This window comes from Toxorhynchites rutilus, chromosome 3 (genome assembly GCF_029784135.1).
Source record: "Toxorhynchites rutilus septentrionalis strain SRP chromosome 3, ASM2978413v1, whole genome shotgun sequence".
NCBI classification, from domain to species: Eukaryota; Metazoa; Arthropoda; class Insecta; order Diptera; family Culicidae; genus Toxorhynchites; species Toxorhynchites rutilus.
The window spans coordinates 265,067,995-265,083,561 of NC_073746.1; the positions used below are offsets into that span (position 1 = coordinate 265,067,995).

At 41.0% G+C, this 15,567-nt stretch overlaps 1 protein-coding gene across 3 annotated transcripts in view; it reads left to right on the forward strand.

Moving 5' to 3' along the window:
• Window positions 1–15,567, forward strand: part of LOC129775164 (serine/threonine-protein kinase Pak) — a 99,292-nt gene that overhangs the window by 54,572 nt on the left and 29,153 nt on the right. For all 3 annotated transcript variants that reach the window (XM_055779534.1, XM_055779535.1, XM_055779536.1), the window contains one exon: window positions 13,190–13,361. In XM_055779534.1, the coding sequence (XP_055635509.1) occupies window positions 13,190–13,361 (172 nt within the window). The remainder of the gene's footprint in view (window positions 1–13,189; window positions 13,362–15,567) is intronic.

The window sequence follows — 15,567 nt, forward strand, 5'->3', positions numbered from 1 at the left end:
GATTATGTAGAAAAATAGAAAATAAAACGTAGATTACGAAAATCACCTTGTTTTTTGTCCTAACTTTATTTTTCCGTGATTTCTGAGGAACTGAAACCTATTTTTTGAACGACCCTCGTATGAACAATGGATAACGGTACTCAGTATAATTAGCGAGGAAACATAAGAGAATAGTCACGATGCTGAATAGCTACGATACATCGAATATAACAGTTATAGTAAAAAAGGATGAAACGAGGCGGTACCGTCAACGTTAGTAATCCAAATTTTATTTTAAACTACGATATGAATAGGGGAATAGTACCAAAATGTGTACGAAAGTTGGTGGAATGTCTTGTAGGTTCAATGCCTTTATTCGAGAGACTTCCAACCGTAGGCTTGTTCGTAAGACTTGAGTTTATTTCCGTGTGATATACACTAAGAAGACTTATAAAAATATATTTGTTGTATAAAAACACATTGTTCAGTAAGTGCATGTTTAAAATTCACAAGAAATAAATAGATCTTATTTAGCTTTCATAATCTTACACAATACATGCAGTGATATATGCTCATTCAAGGTAAATTAATTCTGACCAGTACTACACCCATATAAAAATTTAATACAACCGCAAAGTGTTAATATTATGTATAACTACAATGCAACCGGAATACGTGAAATACGCAATTTCATAATGACTGCAGAGATAAAGCTGTGTTTCAAATTTCAGATCAATCGGTCAACGTGAAGGGGGTCAAATTTGTATTAATGTGGGACAGCGCTACAAAGTGACAAAGTGACACACGGACAAACGGGTGAAACTAAATAAAACCGTTTAAAAACGTGACCTGTTTTCTGATGCAACTTACTGAATGACGTAGTCCTACGTCAACAAAATATTTAATGCCAGCTCTCAGTGTATTTTTCAAATTTCATCCATTTTAAGTATTAACATATTCCGATGATGTGATATGGTTCAAGTGATCATTGTCTCGTAGTAATAAACTTTCTAAAAGCATTCTGCGATATTTCAAATTTAACTTTAACACATTTGAATAACTAGCGGAGCAGCAACAAAATGTTTTTCGAAATGCCATACATTTGTTCTGCGCTTTCTCACCAGCACCATCAATAACGAATACCTAACGTAGCGGCGAGACACAATTTATTTGTTGGTTTGCTACCGTGGGGAACGGTCAAAGATAGCAAAGTTAACCTGAATGTGTTTTAATGCTTTGTTTTCATATTGAAATATATGCTAGAATTCGTATATCTTTCGAAACATTCCCCAAAATATAGTTCAGATCTTCGCATGTATCACAGAAACAATTATTTTGGCGTCTTTCGCCTTTTATGTTGCTATTTGGACATACAGATCAATGTTCATTGCCGCAATACATGGTGTTTTCCATTAAGCCTGTTAAGCATGGGTGACAACTTTTGTTAATACAGTAGAACCCCGATTATCGCGAAATTGTCGGGCCAGGTAGTCGCGTATCACGAAAATCGCGGATAACGCAATATAGGACTAAAAATGACGTACAAACACGAAAAAAAGATATTTTAGCATGAAAACTATGCTTCATCAATACAGAAAATATTGAGCTATCAATCTGTAAGGTGGTGTACATCAGTGATCAGATAATGTGAAAGTCATGACCAAAACAAAAAAAAAAGGCTCTACCACTCACTGACAAATTTCGGGAAGGTTTATAGAATTACTAGGGAACTCACTTTCGCGGATAATCGGGGCTATACTGTACTGAGTACCGTTATGTATTATTTATAGGAACACCGCATGGATTCGTGAACAGATTCACTAGACATTATAATTCATTTAGAAAAAGGGTGAACTGATATATTGTTGCATAAAATACAAGATAAGTAAATTCTGTGCTGTGGTGGTTTAACCCTTTGCGGTCGTATCAAATCTGGGCATGGGTGTCGTACTGGTCGGAATTATTTTTCTTTGAAAAAGCAGTGATATATGCAAGATTATGTAAATGTAATTTTTTTTTTTGAATTTTTTTGAAAACTATTAATTTAACAATGTATTTTAATGTGATGTCTTTAAATAAAAAATATATTTCATAATAATTATATTTAATGATTTTAAATCTTTGGGAACAGTCTCCAAGAGTAAATTATATGAAGTATTCTCAATACATAATTTTATTTTTATTATCTGTTGAATTTGATACATTTTTACCATCGATGCATTTAATGTGTAATTAATGCTAGCAATGTGTATCCGAAAAGATCAGCACTTTTCACTTTTAAAAAACAAAGAGTTTTTTAACTTGAAATTATTCAGATGACATAAGACACTTATGCAAATTATTATTCTGTTCTTAAAGACAATATAATATGAACCAGTTACTCAAATAATGATTCCGAAATGATCAGAACTTCTCACTTTAGATGAACAAAGATTTTGTCGCTTGAGGCACTTATGCGACTATTCAAATAACGTGAGACATCTATGCAAACAGTAGTTCTGATGCAATCTTTTCCATCACACCAAAGTGTTAAAATGGCTAAATTCTGCAGTTATGATTTTCGTCCCACATTCCTATGCATTCTACGAACTGTGCGTTGTCTTGTGGTGGTGAATACTTTGTTTGATACTGAGTATCGTATTACTCATAAGAGCACCCTATTGATTTTTGGCAGACTTATCTCACTTCTTAACTAGGCGAACCTAGCCAGAATTTTCACCTGCCCCCGGGCTTCTGAATGCCAAAGGGGGACTAGGCTCTGCGGAATGCACGTATCTGCATGCTCGTGCTGTTTCAGTCCTGACCGAGAAATTGTCGGACAATCGCGCAGGTGCTAAGGATGACCGACTTTTGGATGCCGGCCAATTCCTTCTCCATATTCAACACCTTTAGCGCTTCCAGAAGTGTCTTCGGGACAATTCCAGTTCCAGAGAGAACGACTGGAACAATTCTTGGGACCTCCCTTAGCCCCCACAGTTCCTTGAGCTCCACGGCCAATGGTCGGTACTTGCAGATTTTGCGACCGTGGGTCTCCTCCAGATTCTGGTTCAGTGGAATAGCGACATCGATGATGGTGACTTTGCGGTCGCTCTTGTCGTAAACCATTATATCTGGGCGGTTGTGGTGGATCGAGAGGTCGGTCAGAACAGTGCGATCCCAGTACAGCTTTTTTTGGCAGACTTATCTCACTTCTTAACTAGGCGAACCTAGCCAGAATTTTCACCTGCCCCCGGGCTTCTGAATGCCAAAGGGGGACTAGGCTCTGCGGAATGCACGTATCTGCATGCTCGTGCTGTTTTAGTCCTGACCGAGGAATTGTCGGACAATCGCGCAGGTGCTAAGGATGACCGACTTTTGGATGCCGGCCAATTCCTTCTCGATGTTCAACACCTTTAGCGCTTCCAGAAGTGTCTTCGGGATAATTCCAGTTCCAGAGAGAACGACTGGAACAATTCTTGGGACCTCCCTTAGCCCCCACAGTTCCTTGAGCTCCACGGCCAATGGTCGGTACTTGCAGATTTTGCGACCGTGGGTCTCCTCCAGATTCTGGTTCAGTGGAATAGCGACATCGATGATGGTGACTTTGCGGTCGCTCTTGTCGTAAACCATTATATCTGGGCGGTTGTGGTGGATCGAGAGGTCGGTCAGAACAGTGCGATCCCAGTACAGCTTGAAACGGTCATTTTCCAGGACAGGTGCAGGCAGGTACCGGTAGTTTGGTACGTTGTCTTCCAGTAGAGCACATTGGAGCGCCAGTTGTCGATGAACAATACGGGCCACGTTGTTGTGGCGCTCGGTGTAGGCTGCGTTGGCCAAAACGGGACAGCCTCCCATAATGTGCTCTATGTTTTCACCTGGTTGATGGCACATCCGGCAAATGTCATCAACGTCTTGATGCCAGACGTACCGCCTGCAGTTTCTCGTCGGCATTATCCTGTCCTGGATGGCTATCATGTCGGCTTCTACTACTGAAGAGAGTTCACCACGCGTTAGCCACAGATTAGATGCGGCCTTGTCGACGTGTGGCCGGTCCAGTTGATGGGGGTGGGCACCATGCACTGCCTTCTGCTTCCAAGCTGCAATCTTCTCCTCCACTGTCTGCAGATTGCAGTTGAGTTGGTACTCCGCTTGCGCCAAGTGCAGAGCGCTGTATCCTCTGTCGGCGGCGCAGACAGCCCGGTATAGCGCGTTTTGGTTGGCGCGTTCTGCGAAGTACTCGCGCAGTTGTCGTACCTGGGCAACACACAGTGCAGAAATGTCGACGATTCCAAGTCCCCCTTCTTTGCGTGGTAGTGAAACTCTCTCCAGTGCCGATTGAGGATGGTGCATTCCGGCCTCTTTGAATGCTTTCCTCATCCTCCTCTCAAGGTCCTCTAGGTTAGTTTTGCTCCATTTGACTACACCAAAACTGAAGGTCAGCAGGGGAACCGCGAATGTGTTGATCGCGCGTACCTTGTTCCCCGCGTTGAGGAAAGTCCTCAGGACACAGTTCACTCGACTCAAGAACTTGTCTCGCAGCTCCGTCTTGATGTCGGAGTGGCGAATCCCGGTGAGCTGTCGGAATCCAAGATATTTATAGGATTCGCCACGAACCATGTCTCTTATAAACTCGCCGTCATAGACCTCGTAGCCTCCGGATTCGGTAAGTTGTCCTTTCAGCAGGTGGACACAGCGACACTTGTCGAGGCCGAACTCCATACAGATGTCCCTGCTTATGTCTTCGACAACCCGGATAGCTACACCTAGACGCTGACGTGAATCAGCGTAGACCTTGAGATCGTCCATGTAAAAGGTATGGGTCACTTCTTCGTGGGCGCCGTCGCCATACCTTATTTTATAGCCATGACCGTTTCTATTGAGCGTCCTACTGAGGGGGTTCAGTGCCAGACAAAACCAAAGCGGGCTGAAAGAGTCGCCTTGGAATATCCCCCTCTTTATCTGCAGCGTTCTAGACTGCAACACATTTTCCCCATCACTGAGGTGCAGAGACGTACTCCACTGCCTCATCGCATGCTGCAGGAACCTAACGACGACGGGATCAATTTTGTAGAGCTCCAATACCCGGACGAGAAACGAGTGAGGTATGGAGTCATAAGCCTTCCTGTAATCGATGTAGGCCATACTTAGGTTCCGCTGGTTATATACCGCCTGGCCGACTATGGCTGCGTCGATGATGGCCTGGTCTTTGCAGCCATGCGTATTTTTCCTGCATCCTTTCTGCTCTTCTGCGATGATGTGATGCTGTTCGCAGTGAGCAGAAACTTTGGCGGTAATTATGCTGCTCAGTATTTTGTACAGACTCGATAGGCACGTTATCGGTCTGTACTTTGATGGGTTCAATGTGTTGCTGTCTTTCGGGAGGAGGAAGGTGACGCCACGGGTGGCGAATTCAGGAAGGTTGTGTGGGTCACGTAGCACCTTGTTGAAGCACTCAGCTATCTTTGGATGTGCGACGGTCAGCTTCTTGTGCCAAAAGTTCTGGACACCATCGGGGCCCGGTGCTGCCCAGTTCCTCAGGTACCGCGAGGCTTCGCGGACATCGTTCTCTCCGACGATGATAGCTGGCATCTCTCCAATTTCACCACAACTCTCCTCCTCCCGTCTTAACCACATTTGCCCGTCGCGATGTTCTACTGGGGTCTCCCAAATACCAGCCCAGAAGTTCGTCACATCGCTAATATCTGGCAAACCTTCGCGGTAGTCGGGCTTCTCGTCGCTAATGTGGTCGTAGAACGCTTTTTCGTTATCTCTGAACATCCGATTTTGTTCCTGGCGCTTTGCAGAGTCAGAGTAACGTTTCAGCCGTTTAGTTAGGACGCTCAATTGCTGTACCAGTGTGTCGAGTTTTTCCGTCAGCTGGTGAGCTCCCAGCTGGCGAAGTTCAGTAGGCCGCACGATCACAGCAACTTGGCGACATAATTTCGCCGATCTGCTGCCTCTTTTGTACGCCATCAGTCTTCCAATTGCGGCGCGCTTGTTTAGGATCCGTTGCTCCAATCTCCTTCGCCATGGAGGCTCACGCCTTTCACGGAGATGTTGGAGCAGTCCGCCTCTTGGCCTAATACGGTATCCTAAACTTTTGGCGGTCGCCACAGCAGCACAGTAAACTTTCAGTTGCAGCTCCTCCATGTTCTCAGCATCAACCAAGTGCAGCGGAAGAACGTGCTCGTTCATGAGCTTTACTGCACTTGTCAGCCTGCGGGAATGCTGCAACTTCGGGATCCTGGGGCGCGACAAAGGGTCCGTGTCGCGGAACTGTGAGATCGCCTCGTCGTAATGGAAGACCAGATCGCGTAGTAGTTGTTGATCTGGCTGTGGATCTTCCGGCTCAGGGGGTTGTTGTACTGTGGCCTCCACTGGTGCTGATTCGCGTGCCCCACTCGCGAATGAATTGCTCAGCCGTACTGAACTTCGTCTCGACACATCGCTTGCTCTGCTTGTTCTGGAGCTTAGTTCTCTCTGCACCTGCTGCTTGATCTCGTCGACTTGCGTTTGGGAGAGCATATTGTTGCGTACAATCGCTCTACGCCTCGCGTTCATCGCGTTTTGGTCAAGCCTCCCGACGAACTCTGGATACGCTTCCTCGAACATTGCGAGTATTCGAGGGCGACCGCTCATGTCCGTCTCCAAAGCAGTGCAGATGTAATAGGCGCGGATCACGAATTCATTCATTTCATGTGTCCACATGATCCGTCGCCTAGTAGTACCCACAAGTGTGGACGACTGTCGTCTGACAGTCGCAACACGCCTCGTAGGCGCAGCGTTTCGTTGGTGATGTCGATGGCTGCTGTTTCCGTGTGGCGGTAGCTCTTCGGGTTGAACCCGGCTGGTGGCCCGCTCTTGCACATCGCCCTCCAGCCGCTGGCCGCTCGCTCTTACGCCCGTTCCAGGACCAGCTCCAGTTCGGGGACCCTCCTCGGGTGATCGCATTCGTAGTATTCGTCTTGACCTTAGCTCCATTTTCTGGGTGTATCTCCTTTGCCCGGGAGACAGCGGGTTGGCAAGGCCTCCATGACCCGGGAGGCCTTCCCCGGGAGAGATTTTTTTTTACACACATCGCTTGCTCTGTTGTTCCTGGAGCTTATTTCTCTCTGCACCTGCTGCTTGATCTCGTCGATTTGCGTTTGGGAGAGCATGTTGTTGCGTACTATCGCTCTACGCCTCGCGTTCATCGCGTTCTGATCAAGCCTCCCGACGAACTCTGGATACGCTTCCTCGAACATTGTTAGTATTCGAGGGCGACCGCTCATGTCCGTCTCCAAAGCAGTGCAGATGTAATAGGCGCGGATCACGAATTCATTCATTTCGTGTGTCCACATGATCCGGCGCCTAGTGGTACCCACAAGTGTGGACGACTGTCGTCTGGCAGTCGCAACACGTCTCGTAGGCGCAGCGTTTCTTGGGTGATGTCGATGGCTGCTGTTTCCGTGTGGCGGTAGCTCTTCGGGTTGAACCCGGCTGGTGGCCCGCTCTTGCACATCGCCCTCCAGCCGCTGGCCGCTCGCTCTTACGCCCGTTCCAGGACCAGCTCCAGTTCGGGGACCCTCCTCGGGTGATCGCATTCTAATTATTCTTCGTGATCGTAGCTCCATTTTATTGGGTGTATCTCCTTTGCCCGGGAGACAGCGGGTTGGCAAGGCCTCCATGACCCGGGAGGCCTTCCCCGGGAGAGATATAGCGCTCTGACTCGCTCGCACCCCCTCACTTAGCCACTTTCGACACCCGTTCTCGGAGCCAAGACCAGGTGTGTGTTTCCAGTTCACGCCCGATCTAAAAATGTCGTCATATGATCTTCGTGGAGGCGTGAGATAGGAACATTTGAGACCAACAGGCAGGCTCCTACCCTATGTTGATCCCCATTTGAGAACCATGGAGCAGGAGCAGATGGCGAAAGAGAGCTGTCATTGGAATGACATGGTATGACGTTCATTCGATCGATCACCTTTGGGCTTAGAAAGAGGAAATCGATCGTCATAATAACGATTAAGATTACGTGTATATGTTGCTGTGAAATAACATACGCGAAAAAGTTCCGCAAAAAAAAAAAAAAAAAGTTCAGTTCAGAAATATAAGAACCGCTTAATATTTCATGACAATCTGATAACATGTTATCTTGGCGAGAAACACTCGATTCGTACCATTAGTTTTGCTAATGAAATAACAAATTTAATGAAAATACACAGTACAAAATTTAAAAAAAAAATAACAGTAATAATAGTCAACACTATATTTCTGAATCGTGTTCATAACAAATTTAAAAAATATCAAATGACTTGAAAATACAGTCTATTATCAGCTCTGTCAAAGTCATCAATCTTCGATCAAAATTTCGATTATTAATAAATAATGTTACTAAAAATACACTCATCGAATGTATTGAATACAATTCTATATCATTCGAAATTCAAAATAATCCAGTTAGACACTAACAACACAGCGCAGACCCCACTCCTCATGACATTTTCCACAGACTAGTCGCAAAAATACAATGATCTCTTTTCTGCAACTTTTTTTTTTGCATGCCAATCAGACTTCGTGTAATTCGCAAGCCTTTTTTCTTCTTTTATTATCGTTATTGCTTTCATTGATTTGTCAAAAAAAACAGGTCCGCTGAAAAGGAAAACCTACCAATCATTAAACTGTCAGAGGAGAAATTATGCCATACCTTGCTATCACAACACAGATTTGCATGACGGAAAGGCTCGAACCGCGCTTGATGACATAAGCCAATAACAATCGGATTCGCTTTTTTTGCTTCCCTATGATCCAATCGATTAGATGTGTTAAATTAGATAATTAATCTCTTTTTTGTGTCATTGTGGCGCGGAGAAAACTTGTGGCAGTGAGCGCATGAGCTTAAAGTTAGGTTCAGTTAGAACTGGGACGTAAGAAATCAGTTCTGCTTTGGATAGCATTTATCAATTTCTATTGAACTTTCAGAAATCGAAAAATCAGAAGAATGTTTTGATTTGATTTTGATGAAATCGCGAAATTTATTTGAATATGTGTTATCAGTTTTTGGACACTTTTTTGGCCAACCTGTTTGGCTGTTTTTGGTTAAATTTGATTGGTTCCCTCTAATCGGATACACATTTGCGAGAAAATAATTACTAATATTTTGTGAAAAAGTTGTAAAAACTTTGTTCAAAAATTGTGTGACAATTCACGTCTACAATATCATATACGTTCAAAGGTCATAATCACACCAATCGAATCCTGAAGCATAAATCATTCCAAAAAATTAATGCACCATAAAACACAATCTTACTATAAATAAAATCGCTAAAAAATAAAGCGCGGTCGTCGTGAACAGTCGTAAACGGTCGTAAATGGTCGTATTCTTGACGTAAACACAAACAGAGTGAGAGAGTGAGCAGCTGCGATGTGTTTTTTGTGTGAGAACGAGCCAGCACCCGCAGAAAGAGAATTAGCAGTGAACAGCTTGCTTTGTTGCATGTCAATGAAATGTTGAAGAAAATCAGCTGAAAATCTGCAAATGCATGAGTAGCCAACACGTAAATCGATTAAAGTGAACAGTGACAAAATTCAACTTATGTCACAAATCTAATCGACAAAAATTTTCTCCTCGGAGGTACACACAAGAGTAAATATGTGAACTTGCGGTTTGTGAGTTCCTCGAGGCGGTCATATTCCGCCCATTAGGTATGTACCAGGAAGATCGCTCCGCGACATGCCATTGTGGTCCAAGCGCACCGACAAACAGCAATACTGTTCGAATGTTGCCCGGACAGCCAGACCAAATCTATCAGACTGTTGGTCTACGCCGGTACAAGTTGTCGGAAATGATCGATTGGTTCCACCAGGTGATGTGCAAGAATGAAAGCTGGTAGAGCTATTGGCGTTTACGGGACGATCCTACTTTCATGATGAAGGTGAGATTTACAAAATTCGTTTGCATCTCGTTCCCGTTGGGAGACTTACACACCAAACCCGTCGAGCGCGATTATGTGACCGATGATGTCAAAAATGGTGTCCCAACGTTGAAGGATTTGGGCGTGAATTTGACACTGATCAGTATACAATAATTAAGTTTTATTTGGTGACTTATCGTGTCTTCTATCACATTGGTTCCACTATAGTATGTGAAACTTTAATTCATTAACTAGGGCTCGCATAGAAGTATACAAATAACACCTGGTACATTTTTTTGCTCTTTATTATAGAGACTTCAAGCCGTAGGTTGGTTCGTCTCTCACCTGGTATATGTGTGCTCCCTTCTGGTACGAAAAAGACATAAAATTATCACGGTGAAACCTTCGTCACTTTACAAAATTAGAAAGTTCTGACGATAGGTCACATGGGTTCTGAATATTTGTTGCAGGTATTATAAAACGTTAAATCAATGAAACAAAAGTTGAAAATCGAAGTTACTAATTTTCTACTGTTTTGTTCGCCGGATTAGATTAATTCGCTAAAGTACCGTCGATGGGGATGAGAATGGGTCAAAGCTTGATGTGTAAATACATCAAATTTTGATAAATTACTAAACAATAACTATTTGTATTACAGTAAAGTATTATGCACTGGAAAATATATCTCCTCCTAAACGGTTCACAGCTTTCAAAAATATTTGCAATACTTGTCTATATATCACTAACTGCAATTTCTTTCGATTTGATCCAATCTCACCCCGGTGCTACAAAGAACACGGTACCGTCATCCGGGGGCAAATTGATGAAAACAAACATAAATTTTCAGAGCAATTTAGTTTAATTTAATTTTAAAATTTTTTGATCTGACATGTTCAAGCATCATCTGAAGGTTCTTTTTGCCAATGGCTCTCAACGAATCCCTTATTAAATTTCATAAAAACAATATTTTTCTAAATAGCATTTTCGTTTTCATTTTCAACTATGGTAAAGAAACATATTTTCAACAAATCAAAACCAATATTTATAGACGCTAAACATATTAATCCACTTCTAGCCGATACTTGATGAGTTGAATAAGCATTCAAATACTTGTAATTACTATTCAAACAAGTAAAAAACATACTATTTTACAAAAACAGCACGACGCATGACCAGAACCGAATCCCATCATGCGACATATCGAACGTCTTGGTTTGGAAAAACTAGCTTATTGGTGACAATTTCAAGGATTTCACATTAGGATAACCGGAATGGTCTCCAGATGACCTACAGATCAGTGTTCAAATCTCATTCAAATTACCGTAGGTGAAGAAATAATAGATTTTGTATACATTTTTGTGCGTTTGACACTAGAAAATCCTGAAAAACATAGATTTATCAATTTCACCCCGAAGCAAAATTTTGAAATTTTCTGCTAAAAAATTTCCAAATTAACGCTCAAGGATTTTTTTCAACAAATTCCATAACGTTTTGTGGCCTTAGCACCAGTACTGATTTCAAAAATAATTAGGTTTAAATCTAACAAAAAATTTCGGAAATATTTACATTTTTCTGAAAATCGTGATCAATTTGCCCCCGGTTTATGGTACTACAAATAACACAACACAAATTAACAAATAATTAGATTATTTCCAGGCATGGCAATATTATATACACTTCTGTGTTCGGGTATTTTGGTTATTGTTTAAGGTTTATATGAAGTTGTATTTTCCATTTTTTTAATGCACGAATAATAATTATAACAATGTTGACAGCTGGATCCGTAGTACAGAAGCAACGGGGTGTCGTAGAACAAATTCCAATGAATATTTTGAAGCTTTAAGGCAGTACCTGAGGCGTTGCATAGTTTTTGAAAATTCGAAAAAAATTCCAAAATGGCGGTCTTTTTTAAAAATAAGTTATTTTACATGAAAAATCGTTGTTTAGAAGCTCAAAAAAATGGAATAAAGGAATATGAAAAACGGTTATGTAACGCTTCAGATAATCCATTTTTACGAAAAATACTTTTGGGATAACATTTCCTAGGGCATAAGTACTCAAAAATGCAAAAAACAAAAATTCGATTTTTTCGATTTTGATGGAGAAATGGCTGATATGTTTCTCACAATGCTACTTAAATAGGTTGTCCTACAAATAATTATAAAAATGCAAAACTGTAGAATGAATATGCCATTAAATAACTTTAAAAATCGTTCTTTCAAAGGTTACGAGAGAGTTAGTTTTGCTATCCTCATTGGACTTTTTAAGGTAAGAGGAAAATGAACTTTGGTGTTTCAAACCTCTATAAGAGTAAGAAGAAAATTTAAATTCTATTCTCGCTCTAGCCAGTCAGTCAACTGGCTTCCTCGAGGCTAAAAGGTAATTTTAAAATTTTCTGAGAGAGAAAAGAGAGACAGAGAGATAGAAGACATGCATACACCCTACATACATACAACTCCCTTTTCCAGCGCGTTTAAGTGGAAAGATTGAATAATCAATTTGAACAAACCAAACAACACCAGGGCTCATTTGTTTCAGTGAGTATGCGGGAAACTTGGGAAAACATGGGACGGGCCGCTAGTCACACTATAAAAAGTTCAGACTAATCCGCATACTCAGCCATCCAAGCGAGTGTTCGAAAATCACGAGTTCCAAACCACCGCCCCCCGCCGCCTAACTGCTGCCAAACACGTGAAGCGTATGAATTTCATCAGCCAAGCCAATTGAGCTGCACCTCCTCCATATAACTGCGGCCATCGGCATATCTCCGATTACTACCGATTCGCTTCCCTCGTGTTCTCTGGAAAACCGACAAAAATACACAACAAAAAGATCCATCAGCCCAGTGCCCAAGCTGTTCGGTGTAACAGCAAAAAATTACAAAAAAAAATCTGCGAACTGCTGAACTATAGAATTGCAATACGTTTCTCTGCTATAAGCACGTAACTCAGCAGAAACGTTCGAGTAACCAACCAACCGACCGACCAATCAAACAGCACCTCGCTAGTTTTTGTTTGAATTTTAATCGGAAAGGAATTAAATCGTTTACTGCTCCCCTGGAAACGCACTTGCCGGTTTTAGACATTAAATTTATTTCTCACGATTGTTGTTCCGAACTCTTTTGTTTTCAATCCGAAAGGTGGTTTGAACCGATGGAATTGTGGAAACTCTATGTTGCATGTCGGTCTATGTTTCATTGATAAACTAGTTGCGCGTGTTCTTAGCTTCCACTCTATTCTCATCTCTATTTCAGAAAACCCCAGTCATGTTTATCGGACTTAAATTGTTTATAATTCCATACCGATACTAATGCGCCGTTCGTTTCTTCTGATTTACAGGGTATGCCAGAGCAATGGGCGCTTATGCTGAAGAATTCCAACATTAGCAAGCAGGAACAGAAGAAAAATCCTCAAGCAGTACTGGACGTACTCAACTGGTTCGACAATAGTAGCAAGCAGCGGCCGAGTTCCAAGTATATGACCCATGGTCCGCACACTACCACGCACTCCGGTAAGTTAATTTGTAAGATCTGACAACTAACGTTGAATAACAGTCCCCTATTATCATTTTTTGTTTCAACTACTTCTGAGGTGTACATTTTGTGGGAATATGCTACGTTGTGGAATTTTTTCGTACTCAGCAATGTTATCCTTTTAGTATTTGGAAGTAATCAATAAATGAAGAATGTAGTTCATTATGAATAATGAACCGACCGGTATCACTTCTCTTTTATACTAGAGTCGCTAACAGAAAGGGACACAACATCAGATCTCACTTTATGAAAACTATAGTAGCATCATTCGTGAGAACTCATCGATGTTTGTCGAGTTTTTGATATTGAACTCGATGTTTGAGTAGAGAGCGTTGGGTAAGGAGGTACAAAAAACCCCCAAACCAAAACACAAGCACTATGGAAAATATTGTATAGGGACCAAATAAGAAATTTAGACATTTTTTTTTATTTTGAGATCCAGTGCAGCCCCAATTTGTATTTAAATGTTTTCCTACGTCTTTTCAAGATATGCATATTTTTCTGACATTAATAAGCGGTACAAAACAATAGTTTTTTTTCAAATTTTTTCAAAGTTTCCAAATTTTAAATTTTTCTTTTAGAATTTTTAAACCAAGTACTGCTCTAGTTTTTACATGGTGGACTCGATTATATACAGTCTCGGATTTCTTTTCACTGTATATATTCGAATCCTGTATACAATCGAGTCAAAACAATTTTTTATTTGGAAGAAAATTTTAATTTTTGATTTATCCCCTTGAAGTCAGAAAACGCCTTCCTCGCATGAAAAAAATAATTTATCCAGAATCTCTCAGGAAGTGATAGTATTTGCTGAAAAAAAAAATCCCCCTACGCATATGATCGAATTTCAACAATGACAGAGTTATAGGTTTTTTTTTGTTTCGGACTCTGTTGCCTTATACTGTTTCTACATTAAAAAGTACGCTACGTAAGAAGATTTTCGTCTAAATTAGTGGACTTAAATAACATTTTGGAAGTGAAAAACTTAAAAGTTGGTCATTTTTAACGCGTTATTTTTAATTTTATCCCAAAAATTCATACAGGGTCTTTCAGATTGAACGCTCGCGCAAAAAAATCGAATAGCTCCTTATTAATTTTTTTTTTCGCTCCGTCGATGGTAACACTGCATTCCCCACTTCGGGACGATAATATTCGGCTACTCGTTCAATCTGATCGGATGGTTTTTAGTGTCAAGATGTACAATTTTCAACAAAGTGTATTTTTGGTAAATTCGTATTACTCGAGCAACCGAAGCCTTAATGAAACTTCGTCCTCTTATGGTAAGAATTTCAACATTTCTCGTCGTAAATTTCTTCCTCTGGGGGTACGTGAAGGACCGTTGCTATGTTAATAAGCCACAAAATTTGGAAGAACTTAAAGAAGAAATAACTCAGATTTTCAACAGCATCGAAGTCGTAATGTTAGAGTTGTGCATGGAGAATTTTGTTCATCGTTTGAAAAGGGTTATGGAAAAAAGAGGTGGTAACATCGAAAATGTCCGAAAATAAGCTTTATTTTCTTTTTTTAAATAAAAATCGGTTCACTTTTGTTATTAAAATTCGTTGCGTGAGCGTTTAATCTGAAAAAACCTGTATTAAAGTTGATTGTTCACAACGTTCACAGATTTTTAGGAAATACACTAGGCTAAAAATTTACCTGCAAACATTAGAACTTACTGCAATATTAGTAAAGCACTATAAAAATCCTGTTTTTGGCACTTTTTTGAAATCGATGCAAAACAATGTAAATATTTTTTTTTCGTCAAAGTAACAAATTATCCTTGTGCAGATTTTTTTTTGTAGTTTTCAAAACTGCCTTTCGATGTGCGATGGGATGGTTGTTTATTGAATAATACATCATCAAAGATTAAGGGATAATTTTTCATCCAAACTGAAATATCTCTGTATGGAAAAGTCCTACAGAAACGTTCTAGAAACCAAATGAAAGCTAGTTGATAAGGTTAATTGTATTTACTATTGAGTTGGTTATATGTTAGTCCAGAAAATCTTTGAAAGAACAGAGAAAATCGATTTTTCATTTCTTCCCGATATTGTTGCCAACTACACCTACACATACAAAGATAAAAATTTGTACGTAAAATATTCTAATATTTGAAACTTGTAGCTTCGAAATGATATACATCCGATCGATATGCGTTGATTTTTCACGAAGTTACAGCATCTC